This window comes from Patella vulgata, chromosome 1 (genome assembly GCF_932274485.2).
Source record: "Patella vulgata chromosome 1, xgPatVulg1.2, whole genome shotgun sequence".
NCBI lineage: Eukaryota > Metazoa > Mollusca > Gastropoda > Patellidae > Patella > Patella vulgata.
In genome coordinates this window covers 44,989,036-45,003,825 of record NC_065879.2, presented here as the reverse complement: position 1 = coordinate 45,003,825, position 14,790 = coordinate 44,989,036, and the positions used below count along the sequence as shown (strand labels likewise).

At 37.1% G+C, this 14,790-nt stretch overlaps 1 protein-coding gene across 2 annotated transcripts in view; it reads right to left on the bottom strand.

Annotated features, from left to right (window-relative positions):
• LOC126821351 (monocarboxylate transporter 9) overlaps positions 1-14,461 on the bottom strand; it is a 31,404-nt gene extending 16,943 nt beyond the window's left edge. For both annotated transcript variants that reach the window (XM_050549764.2, XM_050549771.2), the window contains exons 1-3: positions 14,170-14,461; positions 3,666-3,809; positions 2,296-3,072 (exon numbers count right to left, since the gene is read on the bottom strand). In XM_050549764.2, coding sequence (XP_050405721.1) covers positions 2,296-3,072; positions 3,666-3,809; positions 14,170-14,377 — 1,129 coding nt within the window. In that variant the 5' untranslated portion in view covers positions 14,378-14,461. The remainder of the gene's footprint in view (positions 1-2,295; positions 3,073-3,665; positions 3,810-14,169) is intronic.
• Positions 14,462-14,790: the final 329 nt, after the last annotated feature.

Sequence of the window (14,790 nt, the reverse complement as noted above, 5' to 3'; positions counted from 1 at the left end):
ATCCAAAATTTCTCCCAAAAATCTCCCCGCGTTTTCACACAGTAATCACGTAGTTCTTAGTTACACTATACACAAGTTTCAAATATCATATTTGAAGAAATCAGAGCAAAATAACCCAGTTGTAGCCACACATGGCAAAAAAACTCTTTTGGTGCTTGGAACAGTAATAAGTGCTGATAGTAGTAAGTCTTTTAGGATTATATACAAATTACCACCCTCAAAGAAAAAAAATAACAAACAATTTTTTTCACCGATGAATTTTCAGCTATGGTAGATATAATTGACAAGAAAGGGGAGAATTCTACAATTATTGTCGGAGATTTTAATATCCATTATGGTGGGTGGTGGTGGGGGGGGTGGCCGAATGGTTAACACGTGCGCACTGTATCATAAGGCCTGTCATTGAGTCAACTGGCGTGGTTTCGACTCCCCGGTTGTACGTGGCAAGGAGTAGGTTTGCCTGTCCAACCTAGTGGGTTTTCTCCGGGTCCTCCGGTTTCCTCCCACTGCTAAAGACCCCTAAAATTAAACCATATGTTAGTCCCGAAATGACCTAGTTTGTGTCGAGTGGACGTTAAACCCCATCATTGACTGCACTTTCATGAATAAGCAATCTCGGGCAATGAAATTAAGCACGTGGTTCATAACTGAAAACGGCGACATTATTAAGTCTATATTAGTATATATTGCATTAAAATATGACTTGTTGATTTAGAGTCAAATCGACTATTGGCATGATGTAAACATATCGACATAGTTTTTGTCGTTTAGAGGTGAATTTAATGCGTCGAGTCGACTTATTAAGTCTATTTTTTGTAATATAACTCATGAAGTTGACATATTTTAGTTCGATGTGTTGCGATATTATCTCAATAAGTAGTGACCCAAATACGCTTCCATAACGTATCATCAACATTTTGTATTGGAATAACCAGGCATGACATCTAACTCAATATTTTCCATAATATTCGAAATTAAAAACACGAATTAGAATTCAATATTGATTAATTTCAATCAATATTGATTAGAGCTGGGTGATATCCCATGAAACAAATATCACGATATTTTCTAAAAGAATATCACAGAATATCACGATATAATCACTATATCGCGATATTTTATAAAATGTCAATAATTTCAGTTTATCACCTTTTAAATGTAAATAAACATGATTAAAAGTTGGAAATGCCCCCTGAGTATTAACTTGACACTTTCTAGTCATTATTAGTTGAAGTTCTTAGCATAAATACAGTACCGAATTTACAAACAAAATTTAATTAACTGGTTCATAGATCGGTATAAACAATTCATCAAGATGTATACAAATTGAACAGAAGAAGGGATAATTCTTACGGTAGGGCTGGTGGAAAAGTGAGCGAGAAGTGACGTGACTATAGTGAAAACCCGGGAGTTTATAACAGTATTTATTCATCATTAGGCAATAAAATATCGTAAAGAACATAAAAAGGAAGAGACTTTTTCAATATTTATGTTAAATATCATCCACAAAAAAAAAAGCGGTATGTTGGGGTTTTTTATATATTTTTCTGAAGACGGTATTTTTGACGTTTTTTTTTATCTCTGTGGCGGTCGACAATTTTTTCATATGTGGGCGAAACTTTTTGTAGGGGGTGCGAACGGGCCTGGGTTTTATATCGAAAAACCGAAATATCACCCAGCTCTAATATTGATGTGGAACTATATGATCCAATATCCAATATTTAAGATACAATTAACATTTTATAATCAGTACACAAGTAGTGTACCCTGTGGTTTCCGGTGCCATTTTGTAATGAACAAATAAAAACATATCCCACAACGCAATGCGGCAGTAATAAGTAAAGGCTGATTCACAAAAGACAAAATAATAATTTAAAAAACTTGTAGAATGCACTAAGCAGGCGTAAACGATTGCCGTTCAATTTGAACTGTTCACGTATTTCACCGAACATAATTGATTAGAAATTGCAGTATTTTCTTTCAAAAATTAAATATAAATCACTTTACATATATTCATATGTGCTTTTAGAACCATTTCAAGGTTCCACAAATTAGAACCATACGCCCTTTAAGAAAAAATTTAAACACCTATAATAATTGACGTTTTTTTGTTTTCCTAAAAAAAAATTAGAAAATAACAAAAGACAAAACCTACTAAAACCAATATCAGTTTTAAACTATAGACAAAAACTCTGACAGCTCAAACAGAGGGGTACATTTTGAAATAACTCTACTGTGTTTGAATCCAGTATCTACGCACTGTTCAAATACGAAGTGAAAAAAATGAATACGTACCAGCCACGGGAGGTCCAAATAAATACCCCACACCACTACAGAACATCAGCACACCATAAGCAGTAGATATATTATTAAGTCCGTTAATCTCAACCAGTAGAGTATATTGCAATGACCAGCAGGCACCCGTATAAAATCCAAGGAATGCTGTATAAGATATTTTACCACCTAGCGAGGACATAAACTTTATAAAAAATGTCACTACACCAATTATTCCAAACATTCCCCCAAAAATGATACTAACTCCGACGGATGAGGCTAAGATTCCTAACAATACACGAGATATTGTTCCAGTCACACCAGCAATAGATAAAAGAAATGCAGCTTCTTGGGATGTAGAACCCAGAAGTTTGAAATATTCCGGCATGAATAAGTAAACAGTAGACACAGCCATACTAAATGACGTAGAACTGACCAGAAACAGCCAATATGGAACAGACTGAAAAAAATTGAACCGATCCTGCCAAACTGTAGACACTTTTTCAGTTTCCAGAGTTCTTTGTCGGCTACGACAAGATACTGCTTTGAGACGCAGTTCATATTTCGTCGGTTTCATAAGAGCCCCAAAAACTGAGCTCTGAAAACCAAGCGCACCAAGCATCAAAAAGGTCCCATCTAATCCATATGTGTCAATCAGATATTGTGTGAAAGGTGGAAAAATAAAGGAACTCAGTCCACATCCCCCAACAGCTATTCCTGTAGCCATGCTTGTTTTGTCCATAAAATGGTAGCCCAACGATACCAAGGTTCCAGCAAAACACAGAGCTTGTCCACTTCCTGCAATCATACAAACATAAATGTCAGGGAAATAAAAGATGTGTACGGGCTGGTCAAGAATACAAAATTTCATTCTGGCATTCCAGAGATAGCTACCCTTAGTCACAGCCCTACAGGCAATGTATAGTGTACAATCTCGTTGTTAAACCACAAAGACGTTATTACGGAATTCAAACACTGGTTTATAATACACATAACGCGAAGTTTCGATCTGAAATTCATCAAACTTAAATGTTTGAACACGCGTTCAATACAATAAATATAAGCTGGTCTTTAGCAAGGGAGCTAATTTTGGGTAAGCCACGGGGATAACCTGGTGATCACGCTGTACAGTCCAGATGTTGAATTCCGTGCCACATTTTTTGGAGACAACATAAATGCGTGTTTGTTGGGTTTTTTTGTGTTAATTTTAGGTATAATTATGTTTATTAGTTAGAGGTGTGATATAGGTCTAACCTGTTCCCATACCCTGTTCTTATTGAATAACGTATAGTTTAAAAAAAAAAATGTTTATAAATCTACAGAACAAAGGTCCTCTTATGTCCATTCATAATTTACTAAAATCATAGGAAAATTAAATCATACAATAATACCTGCTATAAAACTGTAGGTTATGAATAGATATTTTATGTCGGTGACAAATCTACTTAAAGTAAAACCAACCAAAGTAACAACTCCACTTAACATAACACATGTTCTACTGTTAAACACACTGATAACGTTGCTAGCTATAATACCTGAAACACAAATTATGCCTTGCTATCATAGCTGAAACTTAAGTTAAACATATTTTATAACATATAATCGAAAATGAAACATAATTCAGTAAACAGATAGACACTAGTTCACAGATACATTATGTAAGATTTAGATAAAGAGCTAGCCATTCTTGCTATAATAGTTCGAAAATAGATTATGTAAAATGAATGATTTGAAAATTTCATTCAAATTACTCTTGGTGTGAATGTAAACAAAAAATACTGTATATAGTCTCAAACAGACCAAAATATTGTACAAAACTTCATTCCTGTATTATTAGTTGAGGAAAGAAAGAGGTTTTTATCAAACCTGTTTGTTTGCGACAACATCAACAATACAAAAAATGGTTATTTCCCTTTTTGCTTGAATGTGTGCATTCAATAATAACCTTATTTTACAAAGATACGCGTTTAAACTATTTTTTTATTTATTTAAAAAGTCTCAAAGAAAACTAGCAGTGCTAAAACAATTAACTATGTTCTAACTCTTTGAGTATTGGTAATGTTTCCCTGACATTATATCATTCCGTGTGTATCACTGAAGATTTTAATTCTATAATGCCCCCCCCCCCCCACACACACACACACACACCCACCCTCTCTCTCTCACACACACACACCCACAAACACGCACCCACCCCCACCCCACACACACCCACACACAAAGCAAGCTTTATTTACAAGGACATGCCTTCAATAACACGCATGAATCAATAGTCTTTATGGATAAAATGTGGCGTGAATTGGAGATATTACCGTCACAAATTATTTATTATTCATATTAATGTGAATCGGTTCAAATAGGAATAAGATATTTGTAACAAAGCATGAACCAAGTTCACAACGAATTAAAATATAATATTTATACCGACGCAGTTAGTTTGAATATATTATGATGTGCCGTACATAAATTAAACATAATTCATTATCCCGTGTATTAATCCGAAACCTCGCCAAACCAAGCTCAAGAAATATTATTTTAAGAAATAGCTATATACTGTGGCCCGGGCCCGTAGCCACGGGGGGGGGCTATGGGGGGGGGGGGCGGGGATTAGCCCCCCCCCCCAATATTTCGCCAACAATAATGATTTCTTAGGAGCGTTCTTAGCCGGCCACATCTCAGTCCCTCCAAAATATTCCGTAGCCCCACCAAATTTTAATAGCTGGCTATGGTCCCGCTGTGGCCCCTTTCTTAATACATTGTAGCCATATATGAACATACAGCATTAACCCTGTGCACTGCTTTCATCGTTTATGAGAACAAATATTAATAGGTCTTCTATATATTCTTTTACGATTTTCGTTCAGTTTTTAACACCACAATAAATCCACAAACTACAAGAGCGAAATTCCGACCATCATCTTCAAATTAATTGGGGGGTTTGGGGTTTTTTTTGGGGGGGAAGGGGGGTGCCGCACCTCATCTGAATATGTACCCTATATACTAACATAATTTAAGTTGCACATAACTTGGGTTTTTTATATTGTGTAAAACCACAACAATTTTGAGTATTTTAATTAACGAGCTTCCAGGTTGTAAACGACCAGTGGATCCACTTTATACATCATACGCATCTATCACTTCTCTAATTTCCATGTTTTTTTTCATCATATAAAGGAAGTAACCATTTATTAAGGGCGCTGACAAATCTTATATTTAAACCATATTAAAACTCACAATAATCCGTTTTACTATTATCAGTTCGTATATCTATGAACATTATGATTTTTACTTGGATTATCTTATTGATCGTAGAGTTTATGGGTGGTTTATGCCATGTAGCACCACGAGTCTTTAGTCAGACGTGGAGAGCGGAAACGTACTAAAACCGGTCGCCACATCTTGCGTACGACCCATGCATCTTTTCTTACTACATATTTCTGTAGCCTTGTGATCGTCTAGAATTTGTCTCTAGCTATCTTTACTTCTACTTCACGTTGTGTATTTACTTCTTACTGTTTTCTTAAGACGGTTGTCTTGCCAGGAATAACAAAACAACTGTTCGCTTCTACATTTTATATAGCATAGCCGAATACATGTATACAAGCACAGATTACAATACTAGCTAAAACCGTTTCTCAACCCTAGCCAGCCTCGCGGTTGTCTAGGAACTCAGATGGAACCTCTCTGGAATGTAATGGAAGTCTGACTTAAAAGTTTACTATGATTTCTTTGATAAGACGTATGGATATCATGCACAATCAAGTGTGATCATGGCCCTGAACCTGTGCAATTAACGATATGATTGGTTAAATTAAGCCAAATGATGCAATGGTAAATTTCCATGCACGTGATATCTCGTGGTATTTTATAGACACATGTTTTGGCTAAATAACTCTTTTTATGTGTCAACCCATCAGTTATTAACTAAGTTGATTTAAGTACACACTATATATAATATATATGTGAATATGTGTGAAACTATTAATTTGCCAAATATATTAATTAATGAAATATAAAGTCATCTTATTTCTCTATTCCTTGCCTATAAATTGAAAACAATGTCGTAACGACTCAACCACTCACTCACTTGTTAATTAGCGTTTGCCCTGTTAACATCTATTCTTGTGTTTAGTGGATTATTGGATAATTAGGATCACTCTATACTGTAAGTTATTCTTATTCTCTTTGCTTTTAATTGTTATCTGTTCTTAAGTATCTAGCCAAATTCGTCATCTGAACAACTCAAGTTAGCGGGCGGGCTAATCTTAGTTGTTCAACAAAAGTCAGGCTTCAGACTTTCGTCTACTTTCGACTCCTTCCCCAATCTCCCACCTTCTATTTTGAAATTGACTTGTCTTTTCATTTTTGTTTTATTTTGTTTCACTACGTTTTATTCTTTATTTTATTTTTATTTGTTTCTAAATAATTTCTCCTTTCTACATTTTATCATCATGGCAATGAACTTCGCCAAAGCCTTGGTTAACTCACCAAGAAAACCCCAACCAGCTCTCGTATCAAAATCGGTGCCGGAGTATAAATTTATTGTATTATGTACTCCCAAAAATGGGAAATCATTTAAGGGCACAAAGGTGTCCAAAATAGGAGATGAAATCCGTATGAAATGGGGAACAGCAGCTCTCCCAGACATACGGATCCTTGCTAATGGAAATATTAGGATTGCATTCCAAAACATGGAAGATGCCCAACTAGCCACCAATGTCAAAATCCTAGGGACCCTCAACGTCGAGATCTCCATGTCGTAGCATAACCAGACGGACAGGGTAATTGTTTACAACATTCCTAAGGACTATTCCGACGAGGAAATAAAAGAAAACTTAAAATTAGGGGGCTATAATCCCTTAGCCCTTTACCAATACCCAGTAAGGCAGGGAAAAAATATAAGAACCATTCAGATCACCTTCAATAAAAATGAGACACCACAGGGAATAATCTACATGTTGTACGAAAGACGTCCCGTACACCCATACATCCCCAAGGTTAAAAGATGCACAAAGTGTCAAAGGATAGGACATGTTGAAAAATTTTGTAGGAGTGAGGCCATATGCGGGAAATGTGGGAACTCCCACAACACCAAAGACTGCAGGGCCTCACAGTTAAAATGTGTCAATTGCAGAGGCAACCACGGTGCCGACTCACCGACATGTCCAAAATATTTAAGCACCAAATCCGTACTAAACTTGCAATATACGCATGGCATCAGCCACAAAGAAGCAACGGCACACGTTGCAAATAAAACAATGCCTAAAAAAACAACAGCATCATCCACTAATAATAGGGAAGTCCCCCAAAAATTGAGCAACACTGAATCAGATAAATCGTTCACGCCCCAATTTAAAGGAATAAAAGAGTTTGTCAGCTTCTGCAAAGAGTTGACAAAACTCGGCTCAATAAAAAAGGAGGAGGAAAGAAACATTCAAATAGGGAAAGTAATACTAAACAATGTAATAAACACATCCAATGTAATTACAATAACCAAAACCCCCAAAAATAAGGGAAAACCTTCCCAAACAGAGAAAACGGCAACAAACACTGACATGCCCCCACCCTCCGAAACTAAAATTAAAGATCGTAGAAGCCGAAGCCACTCAAGGCTGTCGGCAAAAAGAAACATAGACTTAGTTGCTACAGAAGACGAAGACAACTCAATTAGATATGGGGATAATCCCATGATCACTGAGACCGAAATTCCTAATCAAAACAAACGTACATGCAGTACAAGCAATAAGGAAGACGGATTGTAAACATACTAATAACTTAAATAAACAAATCATTATCATTTACAATGGAGAAGCCAATCACAATCTTTCAACTCAATGTGAATGGGCTGCGGTCTCGTTTGATAGAACTCAAACAATATGTCTATCAAAACAACCCAGACATACTATGTATACAAGAGACACGATTAACTCCCAAAAACAATGATATAAATTTGGACAGTTACACAATGGTGAGGCATGATCGACCGGGCCAATCAAAAGGAGGCGGTCTCGCCATCTATGTTAAAAACAACATCCCTTTTAGCAGATTAACGATAAATCAATCAAGTAAATTAGAATTAATGGCGATTGACATTGCTATAGGAAACAAACAAACTTTAAGCATAGTAAATGTCTACAACCCACCAGCTACTAAAACAAAAAACAAAGACTACGATAGGATTTTCAAACAAATTCCGGGAGACAACTTAATCATATGTGGGGACTTCAACTGCCATCACAAGGCATGGGGCTCACCAGCGAGCGACACAGATGGGAAGGAACTGTACGAGTACATAGAAGGCAGCAGCCTTCTACTACTCAATGAAAACAATAGCGAGCCAACCTTCATAGGGAAAAACTGTAAAAAAGGAACCCATATTGATCTGACACTAGCCTCAACAAAACTATTCCCTCATTGCAATTGGGGAGTAGGAGACGAAACATTAGGCAGCGATCACATAGCAATCCACACCGCCATAGCCTACACCGCCAACTCAGAAAACATCAAATGTCAGGCTAAATGGAAAATGGACAAGGCAAACTGGGAACTATACAAAAAATTATGCAATGACTGGGACTTCGTGTCAATAAGACATGACAATATCGATACCTTTTCAAATAATCTAACTAAGGCAATAATTGGATCAGCAGAGCAAGCTATCCCCCGAACTAAAGAAACCAATAGGAAATCCCCCAAACCTTGGTGGTCAGAAAATCTTCAGACTCTAGTCAACAACCGAAAATCGGCGCTACGAAAATACAAACGTAGGCCGAATGAGGAAACAAAAAATGACTACCATGAGGCTAAACTGTCCGCAGAAACAGAAATCAAACAAGCCAAAGAAGAAAACTGGCAAAAGTTTTGCAGCTCGCTTAATGATCGAACAAAAATTAAAACAGTATGGAACAAAATATCAGGAATCACCGGTAAAAAAGTAAGACAAAATATACCTCTATTAAACTATAAAACAGAAACAGCCCTAAATAATACGCACAAAGCAAACCTGTTAGGCCAGACTTACGCGGATGGCTCAAGCAACAGCCAACACAACGAAACTTTTAAGGCCATTAAAAACAAATTTTTAAAAACCAAACCGCCAATAATACACCAAGATGCGGATAACGAAACAGATCTCAATAATCCTATTAATATAGATGAGTTGAAAAAAGCTCTACGGACTAAAACCGACAGTGCAGAAGGGCTAGACTGTGTAAAATACACAATGCTGAAAAATCTACCCGAGAAAGCACTGGCGTTAGTCCTTGATATCTTTAAACTCTCATGGTCGAAGGGAAAAACTCCACAAGAATGGAAAACTGCCTCAGTAATTCCCCTACATAAGCCCAATAAAGACAAAAACGAAACAACGTCGTATCGCCCAGTCAGTCTAACATCCACTTTATGTAAAACACTAGAAACAATAATTACAAACAGACTAAAATTCCACTGTGAAAGCAACAACATCTTCACAAAACAACAAAGTGGCTATCGTTCCGACAGGTCGACAGCAGACCATATCATTAGATTACAACATGACATATCAAAAGCTTTCACAGCTAAACAATATCTATGCGCGATTTTTGTTGATTTAACAAAGGCCTTTGACCTTGTATGGGTGGATGGTCTCTTGCACAAACTCCATAACGCGAAAATAAAAGGCAGAATGTACAAGTGGATAGAAGACTTTCTAAACGATAGGCACATTAGAGTACGTGTAGGTAATTGCTTAAGTGAAAAATTCAAAATGGAAAACGGAACGCCGCAAGGATCCGTTATCAGCCCAATACTATTTAACATAATGATAAATGACCTTCCTAGCTACGGGGGGAAGGGCACTGAATCCGCACTATTTGCTGACGACAGCTCGTTCTGGAAAGCTTCAAATAACATAGGCATAATCAAAAAATCGCTTCAATATACCCTAAAACAAATCTCAAAGTGGGCAGACGATTGGGGTTTTAAAATCTCAGAAGGGAAAACAGTAGCAATGCTGTTTCACCCGACTGACACTAACAGGAAAATTGACTTAAATCTTAACGGCTCAAAAATTGAATTTAAATCAGAAGCCAAATTTTTAGGAATGATATTTGATTCAAAACTTTCTTGGAAAGCACATATAGATAGCGTAGTAAGTCGCACATCAAAAACTCTCAATTTAATGAAATACATCAGAGGAATGGAATGGGGCGCAAACAGAAGTACTCTTATGCTAATATACAGAGCACTCATCCGCTCGGTAATCGACTACGGATGTCTAGCTTATGCAAATGCAAGTGATGCACAGCTCAATAAATTAAACATAATACAATGGAAGGCATTAAGACTAGCCACAAGAGCCGCAATAGGAACCAAAACAGTTGCCCTTCTACAAGAGATGGGAGAACTCCCGCTTGATCTTAGACGAGAGGAACTGTCACTCAAGTACTGGGGCAAACTGCAAATGCTAAAAGAAAAATGTCCGACATATAAGTGCCTCCAACAATTCAAACGTATAGGCTATAGGAAAAATACGCGTCCTATGACATTCGGGCAAATGTCAAACGATATCTTAAATAAACACGGTTTAAAAGGGACAATAATAGAAACAAAAACTTATCCCGTCACCCCACCCTGGCAATTAAGCAATCCAATCATCAATACGCACCTAATCAACGTTACAAACAAACACGCTAATCCCATAGAGGCTAGAGCACTAACACTAGAGCTGATAGACAAAAAATGGGCAGACTTTATTAAAATCTATACAGATGGGTCGAAAAATAATACACAGGGACTAACAGGGTACGGCATCTTCATCCCCAAAGCAAAGCTAAACATCAAGAAAAGGATACCAGAACATTGCTCTGTGTACACCGCAGAATTGATGGCCATTAAAACTGCAATAGAATGGCTTGCCACCCAAAAACACCAAAAAGCCGTTATCCTATCAGACTCACTAAGTAGCATTAAATCCATCGAATCAGACTATTCCAAAAGCAGACAGGACATAATCCACCAAATTAGGGATATTATTCAAACAATCAAAAATAACGGAAGGTGGTAGTCCTTGCATGGATCCCCCCCACATCAATATCTTCGGCAATGAACAGGCTGACAAGCTAGCCAAGGAAGGGTTGGCATTAACTGATATAGAAAATTTAGAATACAGCAGTCAAGAATTCACAAGCATAGCCAAAGATAAAATTAAAAATGCATGGAAAACCCGTCTAAAACAAGAGAATACTCATCGCTATCAAATTGATAGCAATCTTGTAGACAAGGTTTACACCAATCATCCATCAATCAAAATATGCAAACTCATCACGAGGCTTAAAACGATAAACGTAATAAAAGACTTCACCTCTAATCCAATTAAATGCCCATGTGGACAAATCGCGACCACGTCTCACCTGCTAATTGACTGCAATCAATTGAACAAAGAACGTCAATCTGTAATTAAGAATCTAGCAGAGAGGGGAAACACCCTCTGTCTCAAATCACTCCTTTCACCACAAGCCGACGATAGACACTGGACATCACAACTTGTCTGGGATTTTATTGAGAACATAGGGATGACCAAATATATAAAATAATGAATTTAATCAATTAACAGTAGGGTGGAGCGCAAAAATGTCCTCTAGAAGGAAGCGTAAACCGCCCTACACAACTAATATAACTCCGATATAATTAATAAATCAACTAATAAAACCAACCAACTAACAGTAGGATGGAGCGCAAAAATGTCCTCTAGAAGGAAGCGTAAACCGCCTTACACAACTAATATAACTCCGATAAAATTAATAAATCAACTAAAACCAATTAATTAACAGTAGGGTGGAGCGCAAAAATGTCCTCTAGAAGGAAGCGTAAACCTCCCTACATTTATAATAAAACCACTAATCTACCAACAAATAAAACCAATTAATTAGCAGTAGGGTGGAGCGCAAAAATGTCCTCTAGAAGGAAGCGTAAACCTCCCTACATTTATAATAAAACCACTAATCTACCATTAATATAATTCATGAGTAATTTATTATTCTCATTATTACCATTAATATAATTCATGAGTAATTTATTATTCTCATTATTACCATTAATATAATTCATGAGTAATTTATTATTCTTACTATTTATCTGCAATTCAGTTAACACTCTATTTTCTTCTACTCTCACTTATTATTTTTATTATTAGTTTATAATGATTCCCCGCCCCCCCCCCCCCCACGAAGCCTTACTAGACAAAATAACCATAAAACCACAGTAAGATCAGATACTCTCTTTTCTCTAGCTTTCTTTTTCAGGTGCTGGATTCTTCCTTCAGAGAACCACCAATAAAAGGAATGAATAACATAAATAAAGATGTAACAACGCCACCATACCGGACAACATACCCAAATGGAAGGAAGAATGGACCAGGACTCATACTCACCAACAAAGCCCCAAGGTAGTGTTGCACCGCCCTGCCATTCTACCGGACAGAACGACCAGACCAACCGAAACGACCCAATATATATATATATATGTACATAATATGTCTATGTCTGTGAAAATGTCCGTCTTTGTCCATGTCTGTTCCGTCAAATCGCATGCTTGTGAATGTCTACTGGCACCTGTTTCGTCCTTTGCACATGTTATCCTACTGTTGTTTATTGTCCTATGTACATATATATGAAAACCTAATTATCCTATTATTTCTCACTAATCACATTGTAAATTAATGCACCTTGTACACATAACACGTCATTGTCTGCGATATCACCTCGGTGGAAGCGGACGTAAAATACAACTAACTCATCACGTAACGACAATATTGCCACAGCCATCATTATGTATCACCACTGAACGGTGACATGATTACCATAAATATGAGTGCAGTGCAGTGCTGTACTTTTAAATGTTACATTGACATATCTTTGTTTGCTTCGTGTATTACTTGTTTTCATGGAGGGTAGAGGGGGGAGGGCACTAGTCAGGGTTTAATTTTATTATACCATGACATCATGTACAAACCAACCATTTCCTTGCCAATATTTCTATTTTACGGTTGCCAAAGATACTGTAATTTAATCGTCGGCGATGAAATAACAGCAATTAACACAATTCAAACTCTTTATACATGACATTGAACCGGCCCCTATAGTTGGGGGCAATACAATAACGCTGACCCACATGTTAGTGCGACTAAACTTTTCACACTTGTCAGCACAGCACAGTAGGGCCTGGATAATAGTAAAACAGAACTAGAACACACACGTGATTTCACGTCACTTCGAAGATACCGAAACAGTGTTCGGTGGGATCAGATTAAGATTTCAGTGTTCTACTCTTCACAATTTGTAACATAATTACTTATTTCCATGCAAACTGTGATGATATGTGTTGAAAATTGTGCATATGAACCTATTTTTACTAGCGCAAAGGCGTGTAGTCTGATATTTTAAGGCGATAGAGAAATTGGTTTAACGTCCACTCGACTCATGCTAAGTCACCCCGGGACCAACACATGGTTTAATTTTATTTCAATAATTCGCTTGCGCGTAGGGGTTTTTAGCGTGAAAGGAAACCGGAAGACCCGGAGAAAATCCATGAGGTTGGACACGTACAACCGGGGAATCGAAATCACGCCAGTTGACTCAATAATAGAGCGCACGCTCTAAACATTTGCCCCCCCCCCCCCCAGGAGGCTCAATGCAATAAAGGTGACTCGTCTGCTAGTGGAAAAGAACAGTAGATGGGTGCTCCCCGATTTTCACGTTTGTCAGTACTTTAATGCTTGCCTTATTAGGCGCAAAACAATAAGGGTGTCTCGCCTGCTAGTGGGAACGAACAATATAAGGGTGCGCCTCAGCTTTTCACACTTGTCAGCACAGTTAATGCTTGCCTTATAGTAGGCGCAATACAATAAATGTGACTCACCTGCTAGTGCAAACATACATGAGAAGAGTGCACCAAGCCATGAAATGGTTGAAACATCCACATCGGGAAATCTCTCCAAAAAAGCTATATGTAAAACTCCAACAGTAAAATTCAGTGCTGTGTTGAAAAAAAGGGCACATATTGATGCTGCGAGGACAACCCATGCCCATGGTTCAGTTTTTGTCATGGTCTTCTTATCTTCTTTCATCTATACCATATAAACTACAACTGTTCCTGTCGGCAACTTCTCAGTTATTGATAACAAGTAGACCCGATCATAAATATTTTATATCCAAACACAGACTATAAGTAAACAGCAACAAGATTCACTCATACATGAAGCAAAGCAATTTATGTAATACCAAATCACAATAAACTTGTGTAAAAAAAAAGGGAGTCGACGGGTATGTCGTTGTTATTATAATGAATTGCTACGCATAGTTCTTTCTGATCTTTTCTGTCACGGGAAAGTTTCCGTTAAATATAGGTCTATGGCGAAAAAGAATTACGACAGTGAATTCTTTTTTTATTTTATTATCAATCAGATTTCTATTATATTTTATTCGTATTGATATTGAGTAAGATGTGTGTACCTTAGTGAAAATAATATTGGTCCACCAT